General features: G+C 38.6%; 3 protein-coding genes across 3 annotated transcripts; 2 read left to right on the forward strand and 1 right to left on the reverse strand.

Annotated features, from left to right (window-relative positions):
• The first annotated feature begins 4,166 nt into the window (after positions 1-4,166).
• On the forward strand, positions 4,167-12,308 carry cd63 (CD63 molecule). The gene is made up of 8 exons (XM_070910316.1): positions 4,167-4,259; positions 5,052-5,137; positions 9,311-9,499; positions 9,639-9,713; positions 9,806-9,904; positions 10,139-10,282; positions 11,504-11,587; positions 11,892-12,308. The coding sequence occupies exons 2-8, from the start codon at positions 5,072-5,074 to the stop codon at positions 11,955-11,957; spliced, it is 723 nt and encodes a 240-aa protein (XP_070766417.1). The 5' UTR covers positions 4,167-4,259; positions 5,052-5,071; the 3' UTR covers positions 11,958-12,308.
• A 42-nt stretch (positions 12,309-12,350) lies between these two features.
• On the reverse strand, positions 12,351-18,735 carry letmd1 (LETM1 domain containing 1). Its single transcript, XM_070910315.1, has 9 exons — positions 18,620-18,735; positions 18,095-18,249; positions 17,501-17,616; positions 16,513-16,595; positions 16,098-16,284; positions 15,012-15,113; positions 14,760-14,912; positions 14,589-14,685; positions 12,351-13,805 (listed from the first exon to the last, which is right to left on the reverse strand). The coding sequence occupies exons 1-9, from the start codon at positions 18,733-18,735 to the stop codon at positions 13,729-13,731; spliced, it is 1,086 nt and encodes a 361-aa protein (XP_070766416.1). The 3' UTR covers positions 12,351-13,728.
• A 1,246-nt stretch (positions 18,736-19,981) lies between these two features.
• Positions 19,982-21,698, forward strand: gtsf1 (gametocyte specific factor 1). The gene is made up of 6 exons (XM_070911104.1): positions 19,982-20,069; positions 20,174-20,280; positions 20,919-21,045; positions 21,139-21,216; positions 21,478-21,535; positions 21,620-21,698. Exons 1-6 carry the CDS (start codon positions 19,982-19,984, stop codon positions 21,696-21,698), a joined length of 537 nt encoding a protein of 178 aa, XP_070767205.1.
• The last annotated feature ends 201 nt before the right edge of the window (positions 21,699-21,899 follow it).

The following is a 21,899-nucleotide window of genomic DNA, read 5'->3' on the forward strand; positions in this document are numbered from 1 at the left end:
GATGATAGCACCATATCCCTCCCTCTTATGTTTTGCCCCGCCCCTTTCTCTTCCGGAAGCTCGGTTGAGTTACAGGCTGTCCAGCTAATCACAGAGTCAGACTAGATGTCGTCATCTTCAGAGTGCGTTCAACGTCTCTACAAGTGTTGAATGTTGAATTTAACCAATTACAGCTAAAAACAAGGACAACTAAGCTGAAGAAAGATGGGTACATATAAACATAGAACTATTATATACATACAAGTGGGCAAAAAAATAGAAGCAGATAGATAGATAAAAAGCAACAAGAAACAGTGTCTATGGACATCAGTCAAACTGCTTCTGTAAATTGTGAACAGGAGTATGATACTGCAAGGGGGCAGAGTGTAATAGGTTAATGTAATAGGTTACTTTAAATACATGAAATAGGTGGTTATATACAGTATATGCATATAAATACGTCTTGATACAGTATATACAGCATGCAGGATTTATATTTGACAGTGATGGACGATATGCATGTGGTAAAAACAGGGTGTATTTTAAATTAGAACAACTTGTGTCCAGGGTGTAAAGGGTCTGCATGTCTTCTGCCAATTTCCTGACTCTGGAGTCAGGTGTAAGTCCTGAATGGAGGGCAGGTTGCCAGGTCTTCTGCAGTCCTGACTGTCCGTTGTAGTCTGTTCTTGTCTTGTTTGGTGGCCGATCCAAACCAGACTGTGATGGATGTGCAGAAAACAGACTGGAAGATTGCAGTGTAGAACTGGATCAGCAGAGTATGGTGATGTGGGGTAGTGTTCCCCCTGAAGTCAACTACACAGTTTATGTTTCTTTCTTTAAATAGTAATAGAATTTCTTAGCTGGGTGGGGTTCTGCTAGGGAAATTGTGACCCCAGTATTTCTACAATACTGGTCTCAGCCCTGTGATAAAGTATGAAAATGTGTATAGTTTAGCCTGTTATGTGTTTATAAAACACAAATAAAACCAAAACCAACATCTAATTATATCTAAAACATTAAAACCTCTGCATTTGTCCTCATTTTAAGATAGTGCAGCCCAGATGGAAACTCTTTTACGAAACTGTGTACCTTTGGTACAAACAAAGGCGCCTGTAGTTTGACATAGGTGGAGTAAGTAAATATGAAGAGAGATATGAGGGCTGCTGAAGGATAATCTTATAAATTAAGGTTTACCATTGGATCTGTCCCATGAAAACACAGTGATGGGTGTAAGCATTAGGGCCCATAGTAAATTTGAAAAATGAACAGTGAAGTGAGAGAGTAATTACTTCCCCATAATCTTATACCGCTAGGTGGCAGCTACCAACTGTTTCTTATATATCCATATAAGTGGAAAGTGACTGACTGAACCCTGTGGCAACCTCTTGTGGACAGTCAGAAGACATTCCATCAATTTGAGGACATAAAGAGCTTTGTCAGACAAACCAGCTTACTCGTTTTAAATTTAATGTTGAACTTTTCATACATGTATATACAAAAACACAAACAAGCAAGCCCCACCCCAAAACACCCACTGACATACAAAGCAAAACAAAAACAAAAACGGTTGCCAAAGTAGCAAATAATTGTCCATGCCTGCCCAGATGATGCTGTATCTTCACTGAAACTGTCTGCACATTGACACAGTCCAGTGATGTACAATGAGAATAATTTATCCTTGTTACGCACCCATTTAACTCAAATTCATGTTGTATCCCTCATTTCCAGCCGCATGGTTCTATGGATGGTAATGTCAGTTGGTTGGTCCACCACTTTGGTCCAGCCTGAAATATCTCAACAACTATTTGTACAGACATTCATGGTCCCCAGAGGATGAATCCTAATGACTTTGGTTGATCCCCTGACTTTTCCTCTGTGAACCATGAGGTCAAAATGTCCATGAAGCATGAGGTTCATGCTTTTTGTTTTTTAGTGAAATGTCTTGACAACTATTGGATGGATTGTCATGAAACCTCTTTCAGGCGTTCATGTCCCCCTCAGGATGAATTGTAATCACTTTGGTGTTCCACTAACTTTTCATCAGGTTAGCATGCTGACATTAGCATGTAGCTCAAAGTACCGCTGTGTAGCACGGCCTTGCAGAGCTGCTAGCATGGCTGCAGACTCTTGTTATACTGCCCTGACCTACAGGCCTATGTGGCACACAGCACTGTCTTTGGCCAAATGGCTGAATCACATGACGATGCATTTCAGCTGCGTTATCATTGTGGGCCCACAGTTTACAGATGGGGAAAATTGTCAAGTCTGTCTGCACCAGTAATGGAGTCAAAGGTGCTGTATGACAGATTAGAGTTACTTTACAGATCAGAGAGTGGTAGAAGTTAAACTGGACCTGCTTCTGCTAAATATGCATGATAAATAAGTAACCAACCACACTTACTCAGAAACCAATCCAGTGAAAATATTATTTCTTCATTTATAAAGTGACCAAATTCAGTTCCTGAGCAATAGTTGAAGTACACGCTGAAATCTGACACTGAACCATATCATGCTGATATTATCGGTCCATTATGGTCTCAGGAATCACTCAGATGTTTGTTTTTTGATACGCTTTTGGTACAATAAGCGTACAGGTTACAGTGAGACCAGCTGAGGTCAACAATTTGGTACGCTGCGTTCATCTTAACAGCATTAATGTCAGAAAATATGTAGCGCGAGTCAGAGGAGCATGTCATCAACAACACCGCAAACAGAAAATTCCAATCTTAATCTAAATAAACTTGTTTCAATCGATCATTGGTTGGAAATGGAACAGTGTTGTATTCACACCATAAAAATGTGAGCCTTCAATAGTGAATTCTTCCATAGCATTCACAGAGACTTGTGACTTTCACCACATGACCATACATTTGAGCAACAAGTTCACTCTGTTCAGTCTTTTTTGTCCAATCATTCTGGGCCATAATGTACATTTGGAGGGTAATGATGTGAGTGGTCATTTGAAAATATTGCTCAAGGAGACGGTTATTCATCGGTCTGAGGATGTTGTAAAAGAGGAAATGTTAGAGGAATTGGGGTTTCTTACAGGCAAACATTTGACACAATGTTTAATTTCCTATGACTGTAACAGAACTTTGATCTCCATAAGTACTGATTCTGTTTAGGAGATGAGACACTGTGAATACGTGCAGAGAATCCGATTTTTACATTTCACAGTACTGTTGTACAATCCACTATTATTTTTATTATTATTATGTGACTTTAAGCTGCATCAATCATTTGTCATATAAAAACATGTAGTATTACATTACTGAGAGTGTTGATTAATTTGGAATGTAAATAAGCACATTTACATTTTGAGGTACTTGTACTTAAATTGACTATTTTTTTCTTTTCTGCCTGGTTACTACTTAAGATCTGCTTACACAATATCCATCATTGTTGTAAATAAATCCACAGTATGTAAAGTGGTTACAAATAGCTCTACCTTGACCAGCTACAACATCAAAATGCTGCATACATGTTAATATATTGCTAATAATTATCAGATAATACACACTTTTGATGATTTTATTTTATTTTTTAAAATGTGTTGTTTTTTTCATTGATTTTTCACAGTGTGGCAACCCAAAATGTGTTTTTATCAATAACTTACAACTGATCTATGAGACATCAGTAAATTATTATTTTTTTAACCATTTGTAAAGCCATATTCCTAAACAAAATTACAACTGAAAAAAATAGATAACTGACCCAAATTGACACTGGGACGCAGTTACCCGCTTTGCCCTGATGGTACTCCAATATTCCATCTAATGGAGTATATTTACATTTTTGTAAACCTCCTTTTACTTCAGTAAAAGATCTGAATACCTCTTCCACCACTGCCAAATGTGTTGATATGGAATCTGATGCAATGAAAAACATGTTAGTACTTCATTCAACAATTCATTAACACATAAGATCCAGTATGTATGCTTGCATATTGTCAGTTGCTCATTATTTCAAGATGTCTGACCAACAAGATAAAAACATCTCAATCATTCTCAATATTAACGGTGGATTTTGAGTATAAACAGCAGACGGATGAGTGTACGTAATTTCTTTTGATGAAGACCAGCAAGAGTTTGGGGTTTAACGAGGAGACAATGAAGGCAGCATATGAGGTTAGGCTCAACAAACGGTCAAGTCGTGAAGGAGGTGGGGAGTAGTTGAGCGGAGCCGAGGGAGGGACTATAAACAGTACCAGTTTGCCAAAAGTTTCAACACATCGTCGTCTTCGCCTCTCATCGCAGGATTTTAAAGGCTTCTCCACAAAGGTAGACCTAAAATAAAACGCCGAAATAGCGGACTTTTGTCTTTATGCTAACACGCTAACATTTTTGGAACCTTTTAACTGTTAGCCGTGAACCTTTTTACGTTAACGTTACTTCTTCACCCCCAAAAAAAGAAAGAAAAGTTGTCTAAGAGAGGATGTTTCTCGACAGTCGTGGGAGAAACGTTTCTGAAACTGCTGAGTTGTTTGTGTTTATCTAAGACTAATTCAGTTGTCGAATTCTTAACAAACTGAATAAGCGAAGGCGCTCTGGTTGATGTAATTTGGGCCCGTGACAAAGCTGGTATTGTTGTTAGTTGTGATTAACGGTCCGTCTGGGGCAGGGCTGCACGGGCTCTTGTTTCTTCCTCAGGACTTTACAGACGATGCGACTCAGACTTCCCCGTGTTTTGATTAATTTGAAGTAGCTACAGCCCTGCCCTCTGTGTGGCTTGTTTACTGTTAACAACAAGTAGCTGGTGGCTCTAAACTTTTGATTTGTCTTTTAACGTTAAGTCCATGGCGGATACACGGATATGTGCCATCGCCTGGGAGTAAATTCAGAGAAACAATGTGGGGCCTACGAATGTAATGATAAATAAAATGTGCGGTTTGTCACAGCTCTCCAGTTTCAAGGCCTTTTAAAGTTAAAGGCTCGTATGAACCACGTTCCTCCTGGAAATGACTCAGATCTTCCACTGCGGCTGCTTATATTCCAGTTGATGTAACGTTCAAATGACTCTGCCTTGAAAAAGTGAATGGATTATAACAAAGCCTTTTTTCTTTTTTAATCCAGGAAACTGATCCTCTTCTGTCATGGCCGTAGAAGGGGGAATGAAATGTGTCAAGTTCCTGGTTTTCTTTTTCAACTTTATTTTCTGGGTGAGTAGCAGCTCACCACTTGTTTACTTGTTTACTTGTTTACTTGTTCACTGTCAAAACGCAGTAATGTTTCACAATGTGACTGAGAAGAGAAGGGAGCTTATGGTGGCCAAAATGAAAGCAAACAGAAAATGAAGCGTAGGTTATGTTGCTCAGTGTGATTTGTGTTATCAAGATAAATGAGCTTATCGTTTTTGGCAGGTAGTCTGAAATATTTTGTGTGACACTTCTCCTTTCTGCCAACCCCGTGACTTTGAGCATGAACTCTGGTTCTCCTGCTTTAAGGTTAACATCAGCAGCATGTAATCATCTGTGAAATTCAGCTGATGAGCCAAGGCACTCACACAACCTATGACATCCGCCTCTTGATTTATTCTTCCTTGTAGACTGGCTCACATGTTTGTTTAATATCAAATGAATGAAAGCGTGGAACAACGTGAACATGAGGAAGTCTCAAATATCTTAACTAACACGAAAGTTTCCTGGATGTAACCTGTTTGCGTTTTTTCATTGTGCATGTGAGAGAGCGTCATAGCGAGAGGTGGGGAAGAAGGAATGTGAATCTTATGACCAGATTTCAAAGTGTAACAGCATCATGTGACTCATCTAGATCAACAAATTTTCTCCCCCCCCCCCCCCCTTCAGTCACTGACACAATGCCACTTAAGGCCTTATGCAGCGGTGTTTGCACAGCGAACTATGCAGCACTGAGTTAAAATCTGATAACCACCAGGATAGGAGGAAGTACAGAATGACAAAGATATATTTATTCTCTCTACTCAGTGCACATTTTAAGGACTGCAACTAACAAGTACTTTCAAGTACTTTAACACCCCTAGTTAGCATTTATTAGCAGTATGTAAGAATTGAATACATGTTTATAGCACACTATAATGTAGTTCTAAGAAGATGTAAGTGTTTATTAATGTGTATTTTTCCTTATGTTAAGTTTGTTAAAACAAGCATCTGTAAGAGGAGGCTAGTGTATAAACAGATAATGAATGACAATATAGTAAAACACTGTTATATTTAAATACTTTACATTAATAAACATTGCTCACAACTACATTATAGTGTGATATAAACCATTTATTAAATTATTATGTACTTCTTATAAATGCTAATGCTGGGTTAGTAAAATAACATGTTACCTTATTGAGTCATTTTTCTGTTATTTTCTCAATTAGGTTAGTCTATAGTCTAATCTATAATCTTCAAATGTCTTGTTTTGTCCAATCAACAGTTCAAGGATATTGAGTTTATCACAATAGAACAAAAAAACAGCAAATATTCACATTGGAGAAGCTAGAAAAACTGAACTTTTGCTTGAAAACAATTAATTGAGTATCCAATTGGTATGGTTTCCAATTAATAATTATTCAATTAATCCGCTAATGTTTCAGCTGTACACATCATCTTCATTGAGAAATTAAGCTAAAGGAAAAAAATATAATTGCAACCTGGATAAAGACTTGTATTTGTATCCCTCTATTCTGTTGTATTCTCTTTTATGGTCTTCTATTCTGGAATTGATGTGACCATTTTTGCTCTGTTTGCCTGCTCTATTCACTCCTTTATGTTTTCCTACGTCAATCATTAGCCACCTATTTGACTCAACTCAAATATTTACACTGGTGGTGCCAACAAGGAGAGCTACAGCTAGAGCTTAACATGGATCATATAACAAAGTGGGTAGTCTGACATTAAGGTTATTGACAGACTTCCAGTGTAAATATGTGCGTTTTTATCCTGCATTTCTGTTCATTTGAAATATGAAAACAATATGCTGAGTAGTAAGACCAGTTTACTGGGTGCAGTTGTTCCTGAGGTTTCTGTTTTACAGTGACATTACTATGCTGCTTTTTAATAGATGTTAAAATGAAGCTGCTAGATTCAAGTAAAGACAAACAGTTCCAGCTGACGTGTCTGTAATAACCCTGAGGTGCATTTATGTCTGTATCCTGTGTTACTTCCTGTCAGCATGTGTTCGTTTATAATAAGAGTGACAAAAGAAAGCTAATGGCTGATATCTGACTCACAAATGATCACAAAACCAAAAAAATATGAGGTTAGATTGTTTTATCAGCTAGTTCAAACAATTGATTAGTCAAACAAGAGAATATTAAATATTGTTGGTCAAACAAAGCAAGTAAGTTGATTGAAAATTGTGAAGGGTATTTTTCACACGTTTCTCACATTTTATAAACGATTAATCAAGTAATCAGAAGATATTTATCAGTACAGTATGTTAGGCTCATTGCAACATTATAGTGAAGTCATAAGCAATGACATAACCAAAATCTGAGTCACTGAGTTTTTAATATGTTTACAGTACTTCTTGCCTAGCGGTCAGTTTTTTCCTACAACTTGTTCTATTGTCAGGTATCACCTGACCAATGACACCCGCCTCCAAACACCCTCATCAGTGTATCATCATATAAGTTGCTGTTTTATGACGTGCTCATAGCCTGTCAGCGTTGCTTTGTTACAGTTCTGCCTGTTGAGCAGAGGAGACTTTAACACTGTGAGAACTTTAGTCTGCCTGCTGCAGTCAGAGTTAGTCCATGAAGGTCTGTTTAATGTCCAATAAACTACACAGTAACACAGTGGAGTCACAGTGAAGTTGAGTGGGTGATAGGGCTGCGATAAGGACTATTTTCCCTATGGATTAATCTGATTAATCTTAGCCCTTAAAAAGTCAGAAAATAGCAAAAGAAAATTCCCATCAATTCTTTGTTTTGTCTGACCAACAAAACCAAAAAAGATGTTTAGTCTGCCATAATGTAGGACAAAGAGAGCTGGAAACCCTGACACTTGAGAAGAAGGAACTAGCAAATGTCTGGCTTTTTTGGTTGAAAAATTACTTTTTTTTTTTCTGCTGATTGACTAATTGATTGATCAACAAACTGTTTCAGCTCCAGTGGTTAAATTCCTTCCTGTCCGCCCTCACTTGTATCTACCCTGAGCTGACTCCCTGCTCCTCTTTAGATGAAGGATACGCAGTTAACTGTAATGTTTGCTGTGAGAGCTCGTTGATCCCAGCTGATCATGGTCAAACATTTCACCCACACAATGTTTGTAAAAGATCTAAAGAAATGCTCTCGTCGCCCCACCCGAAGCCGTGACTCATGAATTTCACATCTATATCATCTGATCATTTGTGTCATGTACATACAGGAAGTGAAGTCTTTTGCAACGTCCTTCCAGCTGTTTAGCATATGTGCTTACTCATTTTTCAAAGAAAGGTTTCAATCTTCTAACCGAGTGAATAGCTAATTGTTAGATTTAATCCCAACTAAATACTTGCCACTGTGGTGGCCAGTGCTATCCTCCATGCTGTTGCATGCTGGGGCAGCAGGCTGAGTGTGGCGGACTCCAACAGACTCAATAAACTGATCCACAAGGCCAGTCACGTTGTTGGGGTGGAGCTGGACTCTCTGAGGTGGTGTCAGAGAGGAGGATGCTGTCCAAGCTGCGGGTCATCTTGGACAATGTCTCATATCCTCTCCATGACGTACTGGTCAGGCAAAAGAGCACCTTCAGTGGGAGACTCAATTCAAATGTACAACGGAGCGCCACAGGAAATCATTCCTGCCTGTGGCCATCAAACTGTTCAACTCCTCCCTCTGAGTGTCACTCAGAAGAAACAGACTGAAAATCTGGATCTGCTCCTACACATACTACCTCATTATTATTTATTCTTTACTTATTCTTTTCAGTGCAATACATATCTAGTGTACATACTTTTAGTTCTAAATTTTTGCTACTTTCTACTCTTGAATGGGAGCACCGGTACTGTACAATTTCCCCCCGGGGATCAATAAAGTATTTCTGATTCTGATTGTTATAGAATTGGAATGTTTTACTCTGAGAATAATCTATCTAAATGTATGTGGTTTTAAATTGCTATTTCAAAAACTTGAAATGACCCCCTGGAAATTTTAAAAAGGGGAATTAAAATGCGAATCAATTCTTGTCATAGTCATATTTTAAAGTCATGGATTTGATGCTATTTACTTTTCAGCATTACAGTAAGTATTTAGTGGTGGTTACACTTCAAAATTCAGTATTTAGTTGTAGACTCAAGCAAAGAAACATGCTTATATTATATGAAAAGAGTAGAAATTATCCCACAAATTCCACCTTAGACTAACCCCCCTCTCCATTCTGCAGTTATGCGGCCTAGCACTGATTGTCGTGGGAATCCTGGTTCAGATGGCTTTGCACAAAACCTTCATGATCCATGATGCAACAGCCTCAGGAGCTCCCATCGTCCTCATTGGAGTCGGCGTGGTGATTTTCTTCATCGCCTTCTTCGGCTGCTGTGGAGCCTGGAAAGAGAACTACTGCATGGTCACCATGGTAAATCATATAGTGTGGTATCTGTTTACTGCGTGGAATTTTCATGAATATTGTGTGTAAGTATGTATAATGTAGCTTTGAATAGTAATTACTTTCATGTAAGTCACTTAAACATCTTTAATTTCTCTTTTTTTCTCAGTTTGCCATCCTTCTCTCACTGATCATCATTGTTGAGATTGCAGCAGCAATTGCTGGATACATCTTCAGGAACAAAGTGAGTGTAGAATTTCTCTGTTTTGTGTGTTTAATACGACCCTGCAGAAGGTGTGGTTTTAACTTGGCTTCCATGTTGTGTCTCCCCTCTAGCTCTCAGCTGTCGTCCAGGATAGTCTCACTGAAATGATCACCAGTTACAACAACGGTACAGCTGAATTCAAAGACACTGTGAATAAACTGCAGGAGGATGTGAGTTCAGTGTAAACTCTTTTACTCACTGTTTACTTGGTCTGACAACACCTTCACATAACACTTCGGCATCCTGTTGGTCGGTGCTGCATGACATGACATTGTTTTTCTATGCACCATCTGTTGACACGAGTTATATCCTTTTACTGTGCATTGGGCATGTGGCCATTGCCAAATCTTATGCCTGGCATGTCCATATTAAATGTTTTTCATTTGACTCATTTGCACTTCCAGTTGAAATGCTGTGGTGTGAACAGTTCTTCTGACTGGAGAGGCTTCAGACCTGATGGAAACTCCGTGCCTGACTCGTGCTGTGTGAACGTCTCTACAAACTGTGGGATCGGGGCCATGACAGACGCTGCCAAAGTGCACCAGAAGGTAAACCCCCAGTGGTTGATGTGTTGATGTGAAGTCTGTGAACACGAGATTTTATTATAATTCTCAAGATTTCAGTCCTGGTTGATCTGGCGACACCCATGGTTACTGGTGGTAACAGCAAGAGTGATTTCAGAAATACAACAGAAGAACAGCTGGTGTGTCTGTTAACAACGCAGCCAAACAAACTCAAGTTATTTTAATAAAGAAGTCAGTCAATAAGCAGCATTTTCCCATCATGCCATGAGTTTTCCACTCTGCCTCACAATAAACAGCTGGACGATTTTAATGTGATGCAGCAGTAGTCGAAGTAGAGCCCACCTGATATCAATATCAATATTTAAAAAATAAAAAAAAATCAGTATCTATTTTTTTACATGAACACATAACATTTTGAATTGTGTTTTTTTTTTTAAATAATTGTGTACTTTGCAGGACATTTTACGGATTAAAAAATAACAAACAATGTAAAAGCAACACTATTTCTAGATTCCTTCAAACCTATCTTTGGCATTTTGTACACGTTTGTTTTTAACTATCGGCAGACGTATACACCGATACAGATATGTCCCTGCTCATCTAATATCGACTGATATATCGTCCTGGCTGATTTATTGGTCGGACTCGAGTGTTAAGTGAAAGAGGTCTGCAGAGAATTACAACCTAACTCTGCAGGTCTACTTTTTATCATCTTTTAGCTCATTGTCAGTCTCACCACTGTCACCAGCCCTGTCTCCAACAGCAGCAGCATTTCAGCAAATAACTGACTGTTAACTACACGCTCAGCATCAAACAGCTGACAAACTCAGCGACGTGTTGCTGGAAAAGGTCAAACATCTACAAAGCTAAAGAGACAGAGTTAGTTGACACCAAACTGGCGCGGGACAGAAAGTAAATATTAGAAACATGACTCCAACAGGATGATAATGTCACATTGTGCCAAATAGTCCCCACACAGGTTCATGTAAATTAGACCTCTCTGTGGTAAAAGTATTGGTAAACAAAAGGTCTGTGTTTGTTCATACATAGCCCAGATAACAAATAAAACATAAAATATTTTACTATTTGGTGTAATAACAATCCTTATGGTCATTTCTTTATTTTGTTACCTTCATCAAATGTGCAAGTCCAGTAACAAGTCAATGCAACGTGTCTCTCAAGCAACAACTCAACCAGTGATGTGTCCATATTGAAACTAACTTTTCTCTTGCTTTTCTGTTCTAGGGTTGTCATGATGCCGTGGAGGCTTTACTGAAGAAAAACATCCAGTGGGTGATAGTTGCAGCGCTGGTTATTGCTTTCTTGCAGGTATGTAACATCAATAAACATAATCTGAACAGACATCACTTCCAGAATTCCTAACCAGATCCTTTTTACTTAACCCTCAAACATGTAGACCTGCTAAAATGATTTCATATGAAAAATGTGTTTTTGTATTAATTCGTCATTTTAACTGATTTCTTTTTAAATTTGCCCTGTAAAGACTTCTCAACTTGGCTTTTGAAAAGTGCTACAGGATATAAATAAAGATTTTATTATATGTCTGTCACAAAACATCTCATAATGTCTCATAAACTTCAAAACGAATCTTGTGTGATTGTTTTCCTTCCAGATAATGGGCATCGTGTTCGCCTGCGTGTTGATGAGAGGCATCCGCAGCGGCTACGAAGTCATGTGATTCAGCTTCACGCCTGAGTAGGAGTCTGTGGTTGCGTCACGCTTTTTATCGGGAGCTTCATTTGGAAACTTTTAACACGTTCATCATATACTTAAGACATAATGCACACAATATTTTTTCCTTGTATTGATTTTGGATTATATTTTCATAGGTTAACAATATCTCTCGGTCGATACTGTGTTTAGGAATTCTACAGTGATAGAAAAAATATCCATGTTATTGTCAGTGTATGTTATGTTGGTTGCGAGGAGTTCTGACATCTTTTCCTTTGCTTGAGATCTGTTGTTGGTGCAGAATTTGTATGTTTTGCTGGTTCCCAGTTTCTGTTTTTATTAAAGACCCTTTAAATTACATCTGGATTTGCTTTAAGGGTAACGACAAACATGGAAAATAAATGCACCACGAAGGTCTTTATTTCAGACACAGTTCCATTACAATGTATATAATGTTGGCACAGCAACACAACATTCAAAAGCTGTTCAGCAAATAATATCACATTTTAAAACAAATCTTAGACCTTTTGCAACCCCTGTTTTAGATGTGTTGTGCCAGTCCTTGTGAAAGGCACAGGAAGCAAATGACATTTCCTATTTTACACTTTACAACACCAGCATAAGGGACGTGCACTTCCTCTGGCTGTTGACACAACGTTGGCAAAAAGCTTGAATTAAGTTCTGTGCTCAAGTGTGGTCTGAGCAGGATAATTTAATGTCATTTTAAGCCTCCAAAGCAAGAAAACGTCAAGTAAACAAAGTAAAGTGCCATCACAACTCTTTTCAGACAGCTTGTAAATGCTGTGTTGCACCCCAAAAGGATATTAATCTACAATAATCAGTTCAGCGCCTCATCACACAAACAAGCTTGAATGTCTTCACAATGGAAAAAGTAATAATTGGGCTTTTTAAAAAATCTTTATTTAGGATCCATCAAGATCTTTTCCTTTTAGAAGGTGCCATTGTGTAATCTACTGATTTCTGAGGTTGGCCAGTTTCATATTTGACAAAACGATTTCCTTCCCTCAAGACTGTTGCCACAAAATTCCCCTTTTTCAACAATTTCGCCATGGCCTGCATCATTTGTTGTAAAGACGTAAGAGCAGACCACAAAGTGAGGTAAATGTATGAGAAGATAAAGTACGTGTTTAATGAGAACATGTAGAAGTATTTAACACGCCCACATAAAAGTCTATCTTCTCTGTATTTTCATGAATGGAATGTCTCTGAACAATGTTACCATTCCACAAGCAAAATATGAATTAATGTCCTCTCTTTGTCTCTGTAGCTGTGTAATGATATTAGCTTAGAAGTAAACAACTGACAAGTCTGCGCTTTACAGTAACAAGATTGAAATACGACATGTAATCGTGATATTACCTCAACTTAATATAGTTCAGTGCATCACAATCAATTTAAGTCCCTCGTGAGGGTCTGAATTACATGAGAACTCCTCTAACATGATTTTTTAATCTAAATATACCTGTGTTATCGTGCTAATTTGTAAAGTAGAATCTCATACCACTCCCCTGATAAAGACACCCTATTTTTCCAAAATAATTCCTGGGTATTTATTTACTGGGTATGTGCTGAGGGGTATTTGTCACTTCAGATGAGTGGAGATTTTTATTCTTAAACCTCAAAATCTTGCCAATACAGTTTTTTTGTTTTGTTTTTTTTCCTTGGCAAAAAAGGAGACGTTGACAACTCTCAGGAAGTTGTGCTGGCCAGTGCACGAAAGAACATAATCTCAAAAGCAGATTGCTTCAGGCTTCCTGTCAGTGTCGGCTGGAACCAGTCGGGTAGTTTGCAGAGAGAAATACAATGCTGTGCAAAAGCAGTGACACCTCTGAGTCTGCAAAAAAAAATCAAACAAAAGAGGCATGGAAAATAGCATAAGATTTTAGACTAGACAGACATGCCAATGCCAAGGGTTAAAGGAATAGTTCAACATTTTGGCACAGAGTTAAATGAGAAGGTACCGCTGGCATATCTGTGCATTAAAAGGGGAATTCCACCGATTTTACAGTCTGTTTACAAGTCTTTGGGAGTACTACTGCACATGTGGAACAAGTTATATAAAGTATTTTGTGGCTCCACAGGGGGAAGTCTGATAAATTTCATTAAATTGTGTTGGATGGGTCTGAAGACTACAAGTGCATTGTGCCAGGTTTTGACAAAGAAGAAGAATGCATGGTTCTACTGCATCAGTTAAACTGTCCATTGTGAGGTGTAGGCTTAGCTTAGCATGAAGACTGGAAACAGAGGGAAGCAGCTAGCCTAGCTCTGTCAGTAGGTAACTGAGCCCAGCCAAAACATATTTTACAGTTTTTTGTACTAATTAAACAAATAAGATATAACATGTTAATTTGTGTGTTTTAGAGGAGCTGGTGGGCTAAAACCAGGCTAGCTGTTTCTTTACGCTAAGCTAAGAAGCCACTGGCTGTAGCTTTATATTTACCATACAGACATGAGAGTGGTATCAATCTTCTCCTCTAACTCTTGGAAAGAAAGCAAATAAGCATATTTCCCAAGATTTTGAACTATTCCTTTAAATATTAGACAAAACAGATATGTCTACAGGGTAAGGTTGAAGGGACAAAATTATAAAAATACTATCACATCCAAATGCAAATACCTTTCAAAGAAGAGGACACCTGAAGCCACTGGGATAACCACTCACGGCACTGGTTAATGCCAAGACTATTAGAATTGAGCCCCCTTACATAACAAGCCTGAAAAGAGAAAAATGTATTTATAACGGAGCTTGCCGAGGAATACACAGTGTTCATCGTGCAGAGTGACTGACCTGTCTGAGTTCAGAGTCACTCAGCTGGTTAGGGCCCAGCCTGATCAGGGCCCGGTCCATGTGGAGCAGCTCCAGGGCATGGCTGCTCAGCCGCTGGCCAATCAGGAAACCCGGAAGGCGAGGCGTCAGGAAGAGCAGGGGGCTGATGCGTCTCTGATTGGACATGAAGACAGACAGAAGAGATTCTAGTTGTGTTCAGGTTCAACAAGCCTTTTACATTTCATTTGAATTGAATGAGTGGGTTTTACTGACCATTTGATCCACGCTCATCCTCCTTATGCCCAGAGGGGGTCCAGAAAACAGGCGCCGAACGGCAAGGATTTCAGACACATTAGGGGTTTCTCCGCTTTGCACCTGAAAATGCACAGAAAATCAGTTTATCCCACTTTTATGGAATAATGGATATAGGTTCAACCTGCATTTATGCCAGACTATTGGTCACGGGTAAAAACAATCATACAGTTCATAGCTGAAATGTTGTGGCATTTAATCGTCATTAAAAGTGGCCTCTACAATCTTTCCAGTTGAGATTCAACATGGTGGAGAGAGCAGACAATCAGATTTGCACCAGCTATTTGTAAAAGTTTGTGCATGAAGTTCTTACTAACTACTTGCTAGTTTCAAACTAGTCTGCAGAACATTTAAGCTAATAAGGACTTTAGTAATGTGTAGAAACAGTTGCTAGGAAACATCTGTAGCACCATCCAATCAAAAGCAATCACCGGTGTACTCTATATTCAACTCCACTACAATTTAGAGGCAAATATTGCACTTTTTACTCCACTACAGTTTATGGGCAGCGAAAGTTATTAGTTTAAGTTACTAGATTAAGATTCAACATAAAATACATATGATGAGCTTATAAAATATAATTAATTGTGCAAGATTAAACCAGCAGTTCCTGACATTTTTGACTTCTCCTCTTTTAGGTTTGTGAATCTGTAATTTTGGAATTGGTTTGCCCGCGATTACACCCGTCTACCACTAGGCGTTTGTTGGTACACCTGGTCATGTTCTAATGTGCGCACATTTTTTAAGCACAAGAAGAAATTTATAAATTTGATTCAACACATAAAGGATAAATGAATGAGACCTCTGGTGTCTGTCGGGTAATTCTTACATTTGTGTTATTTATATTGTTGTTCAGTCACTTCATGAAGAGTGCAAGCATCAATTTATGCTCTATAATTATATTCAAGTATATTTGCAATAGAAGAGTGTATTTTACAGCTGGTTGAACTAGAACAGATATGTTCTGCACCCTGTCACATATTTTGCATATTTCCTCATCATAATTCAGTATTCCTATCACCAAACATTTCTGATGCATTCACTTACTTTAGCACACAGGTCCTTGAGGCAACTCTGTAGCTGATTGTTTTTGACCTGGCGGCTCGTGTGCTCGAGCCCTTTGAGCACAGGCCAGTGGTGCCGGGCCCTGAGGGAATGGTACACTTCCCGAAACTCTACCTGCTGCCTGGGAGTCCAGAAATGAGGGATCAGGAGCTGGCGGGGGAAAAAGTACCTGGCAGTGAACAGGAGGGGATGGTAGCAGAGAGAGGAGAGACACATGGAGTAATGGGAAAATGTGAATCAACAAGGACCGGACAGGAAGGAAGATCCAATACAATGTAGGACACAATGTAGTATTAAGAGGGACATGAATGCTATCCATCATTTCAGTTTGCTTTGCTCATTGTGAATCAAAGGGTGCAAACTGAGATGAAAGGATGGTTATTTCGAAGTAACTCACATCAAGACAAAAACCAGGTAGTTGGCAAAGGGAGGGATTGATATCACCACCAGTGGAAGGGCCTTGATCATGTCTCTGCGGAACTGCGAAACAAATGTAAAGTTAAGCTACAATGAGATAATAAATATTACAGACCTGAAATTAAACAATGGCAGGGTATTAAATAGAAATACTGCTCACTCACAAAAGATATCACTTACAAAACATAGTTCTTATACTCCTTATACTTATAATGAAATCTGCATCTGATTTAATCTGGTTCAACCAAAAATGAACAAATCTATAGAGAGTTGTCTAGATTATGTTCCCATTCTAAAAAATATATAAATATATATAAAATATATAGTAGTTATATCATCAAAACACCATTGTGAAATGCATTATTATACTGTAGTATAACTGCCATGAAGAAATAAAACCACAATAAGTATTTAAGACTTAATCTCAAAATCCAGAGTCCTCGTTTCATACAGAAATGTATTCCAAAGTGCACATTCTACATCTGTATTTGTTTATATTCAGTTGTATTTTATATTATCTGCTGTATCATTATTCTTGCACTGTTCTTAGTTCTGAATCACCTTACATTTGCACTACGTACTACTATCATTTCACTGCTGTGTTTTCTTATATTCTCGTGTTTTGGTACGTGTCGCTTAAGCTCCTGGAAGCCTAAATTTCCCTCAGGATCTATCTAGGAGATGCTGCCGGTCTCCCTTGAAGTTTCTACCCACCAGTCATCTCACTGTGTCTTGAAAAAATTTAATATCACAATTTTTGACTCAATATCTGGTTATAAATGTAACAATATTTTGGATATGACTAATGGTGGTGTCTTGCAGCTACACTAGATGGCAGAGGACATATTTCACTCAGCTTCAGCCACACAAACAAGTTAAGAAGATAAACTCCCACTCTGATGTGTGTCAGCTCTCTCTCTCGCTCTGTGTTCAAGTGTTGTGAGCCACATTCAGTATGACAACCCCACCTGTCTGAGTTTGTCCATCTCCCTGTAGGGCAAATCCTGGAACTTTACTCCACCAGAGAGCATCCTTGTTTTTATCCTCTGCACATCTTTGGCATCTCGGAACAGCAGCTTGAATCCTGGAATGATTCAATGATTAAACGATTTTAAAAAAGTTGATAGAGATAAATATGTGGATAGAAATGGGCTGCATTTATGTAACACTTTTTAACCATGGGACAAAACACTTCACAATATGGCTCTCATTCAACATACACACTCTAATAATAGTAAAGTAATTATGGTGTGCAGTAACTGAGGAAATAAACTACACTCCACAAGTGCTCCATATGTACAGTATATTTGGAAATAGTTTGCAGAACATGATAACTTATTTTATGTTATATAAACTTGAGTGAACTTGGAATTTGACATTGCGCTCATGTTTCTAAACTGAAGTCCATTTAAGGATTCACTGCAACAATTTTGAACTTAATAATAATTACTGTTAAAAAAACCTGCATAAGCAGAAAAACATTTTTTAAAGAAATAAAAATCTCTAACACAACCATTTACAAAAAGTATCTATAGTGTGTAACGAGCCAACAGTGGGCTTACCTTCCACAAAAGTGTGGTAGAGCTGAAAAAAGCGAGGAAATCGCCTTTTGAGGAAATCTTCATATTTACTATTTACCCTCTGGAGCCTGGAGGTGACATATCGTCCAAAACCTCGTCTAACTTTGGAGGATGAGTAGTGTCTACACAGGGGCAACCTGTAAAGACGAAGAGGTAAATATGAATAACTTAACTCCTCCTAAAAGAGCACCTATCAGGAATTAAAATGAATTAAAACGCCGGAAATCACCTTTACACCACCATGTCCTGGTGTTTGGATATATGTAAGACAAAAATAACTTGTATCTTAGACGTGTATCAATGACAGAACCAAGTGCCATAATTTAAACCTGAGGTGGAAAACTCCCTTTACATCATGGCATATCTGTGTAAATGTCTCTTATCAAACATAACAAACGGTTGAGCATATGCAGACATGCAGCTAGCTTAGCAAGGGCTCAAGTGAGATGCGAGCAAAACAAAGTGACAACTCGTGGACAAATTAGCTTTACAGAGTTTCAGACATACCTGGACTGACAGGACACATAGGGAGAATAAGGGCCATTTGTTATCCTGTTTGTCCTGAGACCACGTAGTCGGATCAAAGACAAATGGCTACACAGGCTGGAGCAGGACAGCGCCATGTTTGACACCGTGATGTTCCCCGTAGTTACCGTAATGACGCTCGTATACAGCAAAGCCAAAAAGCCGTTCAGTTACCGTAATGACCCATCAATATACGCAATATACAGATTAAAAATAAAGACAATAAATAGAAAAGAGGTAATCAATTAAACTACGAAATTCAAAATCTGAAAACAGCAACCATATATAACTAATTCAAAGCGAAATGTGAGCTAGCAGTAGCGACTCTCGGGTTAATTTTAATCTAGTTTCATCTGGTTATTTCACAGATTTTGATTGTTATTTTTGTTTGAACGGGAAGTCACGTGATTTCGCGTGAAGTTAACTAAAACAACTGAGGGGCGGAGTCAACGGACTTTTTCTGTAGTAACGAGCAGGAAGCAGACAAGAGCGAAGGTCCATAGAATGTTATTTTTCGTGGTAACACTACTTTTTTTTTTTTAGAGACTGTATTTAAAGCACTTGTTAAGCAATTCATAAAAGTTAAGTCTTTTTACATGTGTAATTTAGCTTTGTTCGCCCAGGTGATCTGAAATATAATCGTTTTATTAGCTAGGCGACTTGCCAAATTTTTGCTAGCAAACTTGGCCGCGAGCCAACTTTTTCCTGCACTTTCGGTTTTAGGCCATTGTTTGACGATAAGATAGGTATAGTTCAGCAGAGGTTAATAGAAAATGTGCCCCTTTTTGCTACACGTAAATAGCCTTTAAATATAGCTGCAATTTAAACGCAACTGTCGGTCTTAATGCCATCCGGGTGAACCCTGGCTGTGCTGCTCCAAGCGGCTTGTAGCAAGTGTACAATCAATATAAGCCAGTGGCGTCGACACTCTTACTGTAAGAGATCTTTGGCCTCTAGATGACAGGACATAAATGGGATATAAAACCATAAATGATGTTATGGTTTCCAGGCGGTTAATACTTCTTTTTTTTTGCATTGAAGTCATTGAAGACTAGAATTAGGTGTGCGCAGGTGTTTTTGGTGTAACTTTCAAAACAAACCTACACCAGGAAGCGAATAATTAGGCACACCTGTTGGGTTTCCTGCAGAGGTGGACAGAATCCTGATGGGTTGTCATGATTCTGCAGCTTTTGAATGCATCATGTGCATCTAGTAACCTGTCCATATTTCTTTTTCCTACATTTGTTTTTGTTTTTTTGGCATTCCAGACTACCTTTACTTGTATCTTTGACCTTCCTAGTTGGCCTGTTTGTGTGTCTTCAGTAAATCCCAGTTTGAGATGAGATGGCGACCACCATTAAATTTGGAACCACTAGCGGTCCATGCAAGACTGCTGTTGCTGCCGATCGACCACAGTTGGCAGAGGAAACTGGTATTACTTAAGATATTCATCCACATCAGCAGCTTAAGTTGTCCTCTGTTTAAGTAAATATTAATGGGTGAAGTGTATTAATTTGTTCTTCTCTGACTATAAAGATGAAAAAGGAAACTGTGACCCGGACAAACTTCTGCAGTGCCCCTTTGACAAGAACCACCAGATCCGGGCCTGCCGCTTCCCTTACCATCTTATAAAGTGCAGGAAGGTGAGACGAGCATGTGTTATGGTAGGTATGGCAGTGTGTAGATTTACATTGAATTAGAGCGTGGGAACGTGTGTATCATGTATAGTTTTTACACTGTTTATTATGTACACCTAGTTCAAACTATTACAGTTTAATACAGCAGCACTGGGATAAATCCTACCTTCCTAATATTTTGTCCACATCATGCATATCAATGAAGTTGGGCTAAATAACAAACACCCCAATATAATAATAATACACTTCAACAACACAACAAACTACGGCCTCAAAATGACCACAAAGTTGAATCAACACCTCCTTTAAAAAAAAAAAAAAAAAAAGACGGAACATTATAACCTTCATGAAAGTAGGATTTATTGCAGGACTGTTGTATTAGACTGCATTTGTTTGTTAAGTGTACCTGATAAACTGGCAACTGAGTGCATGTCTGGTATATTTTCAGCCTTTGTCATCACTGCTGTTTATCATGTTGAGAAAGTTCATTCTTGCCCTTGAAAACCATTGTTGACTTATCACCACTAGGTTTTTTCAGTTGTAGGTTCATTCTTGTCCCTGTTGCTGAGTTTTCACAGTCTGGTTATTTGCCGTCATCACACTGTAACTTTGACTGTCACTTAACTTACCTGTCACTGATATAGAATCATCCAAAACTGGCCAGTGAGCTAAAAACCTGCCCTTTTAATGCTCGCCACCTGGTCCCCAAGCATGAGCTGATGTACCACACTGAAACCTGTGAGGACAGAAAATCTGTGAACCCTGAAGACGGTAAGATTATCCCCTGATCGTCTCTTTCTTTACCCTGCAGAGTCAACATGTGCTTAAGAGTGTTTTCTGAGTTGGATTATGCTCCGTTTACAGGTGGAAGCTCAAATGGACATTGGCAGGTCCCAGTCAGTACTTGGGTAAACCCAAACATGACGGAGGATTGGGACGAAGGTATTTTTAATAACCACAAGTTGTTATTTTCTGCACATTTTTGCGTGGATTGAACAAAAGAGATGTAACTTTTTAGAGGTGCTGGCAGGTGGATTTTGTTGCCTTTGGGAAAAGAGCAAGGCTAGCTGTTTCCACTGTTTTCCAGTGTTTATGCTAAGCCCAGCATCGCCTGCTGCATATTTAGCATACAGACATTAGATTGGTATTGATCTTCTCATTTCAATGCAGTGTCTGTAAAGTTAACAGTGTTTTGTCTTGCAGAGGCTGATAATAATGCTGCTACATTTGTGTGGGGTGTAAGCACAGTCTTGAATCAGAAGTAAGTGGTCTGCTCCACCAGTCTCTTAGCGCTCGTTTGTGCGTATTTTCTTTGTTCATGAACTTTTGTCTTGTTTCTCTGCAGACTGGAGACGAGGACGCCCACCAACAATCTTGGTTCAAGTTTTAGAACGCCTAATACCCTGCCATGGTCCGGGATATAAGCCGTAACTTGTGCCTAATGTACATCTAAATAGAAGCATAATGTAGGCATATTGTATATATTTCTTTTTAAATTTGTTCTTAAGTCTTTGCCCAATAAAATGTTTTAATTTGCACAACAATCTAAATTTTCCCATATTGGATCTAAGTTGCAGTGATCTTATTTGTAGTCAATTGATGTTGCAAGTACCCTAAATGCAGAA

Source organism: Enoplosus armatus, chromosome 8 (assembly GCF_043641665.1).
Source record: "Enoplosus armatus isolate fEnoArm2 chromosome 8, fEnoArm2.hap1, whole genome shotgun sequence".
Taxonomy (NCBI): Eukaryota; Metazoa; Chordata; class Actinopteri; order Centrarchiformes; family Enoplosidae; genus Enoplosus; species Enoplosus armatus.

Excerpts from the sequence above, each read along its gene's own strand:
- cd63 (XM_070910316.1), top strand. The coding sequence starts at position 5,072 with ATGGCCGTAGAAGGGGGAATGAAATGTGTCAAGTTCCTGGTTTTCTTT. Across the intron at positions 9,714-9,805 it reads GATACATCTTCAGGAACAAA|CTCTCAGCTGTCGTCCAGGA; the intron begins GTGAGTGTAGAA and ends TCTCCCCTCTAG. Across the intron at positions 10,283-11,503 it reads CTGCCAAAGTGCACCAGAAG|GGTTGTCATGATGCCGTGGA; the intron begins GTAAACCCCCAG and ends TTTCTGTTCTAG.
- letmd1 (XM_070910315.1), bottom strand. The coding sequence starts at position 18,735 with ATGGCGCTGTCCTGCTCCAGCCTGTGTAGCCATTTGTCTTTGATCCGA. Across the intron at positions 14,686-14,759 it reads GTGACTCTGAACTCAGACAG|GCTTGTTATGTAAGGGGGCT; the intron begins GTCAGTCACTCT and ends TTCTCTTTTCAG. Across the intron at positions 13,806-14,588 it reads GGTGTCCTCTTCTTTGAAAG|ACTCAGAGGTGTCACTGCTT; the intron begins GTATTTGCATTT and ends TTTTTTTTGCAG.
- gtsf1 (XM_070911104.1), top strand. The coding sequence starts at position 19,982 with ATGGCGACCACCATTAAATTTGGAACCACTAGCGGTCCATGCAAGACT. Across the intron at positions 20,281-20,918 it reads ATCTTATAAAGTGCAGGAAG|AATCATCCAAAACTGGCCAG; the intron begins GTGAGACGAGCA and ends TCACTGATATAG. Across the intron at positions 21,536-21,619 it reads AGCACAGTCTTGAATCAGAA|ACTGGAGACGAGGACGCCCA; the intron begins GTAAGTGGTCTG and ends GTTTCTCTGCAG.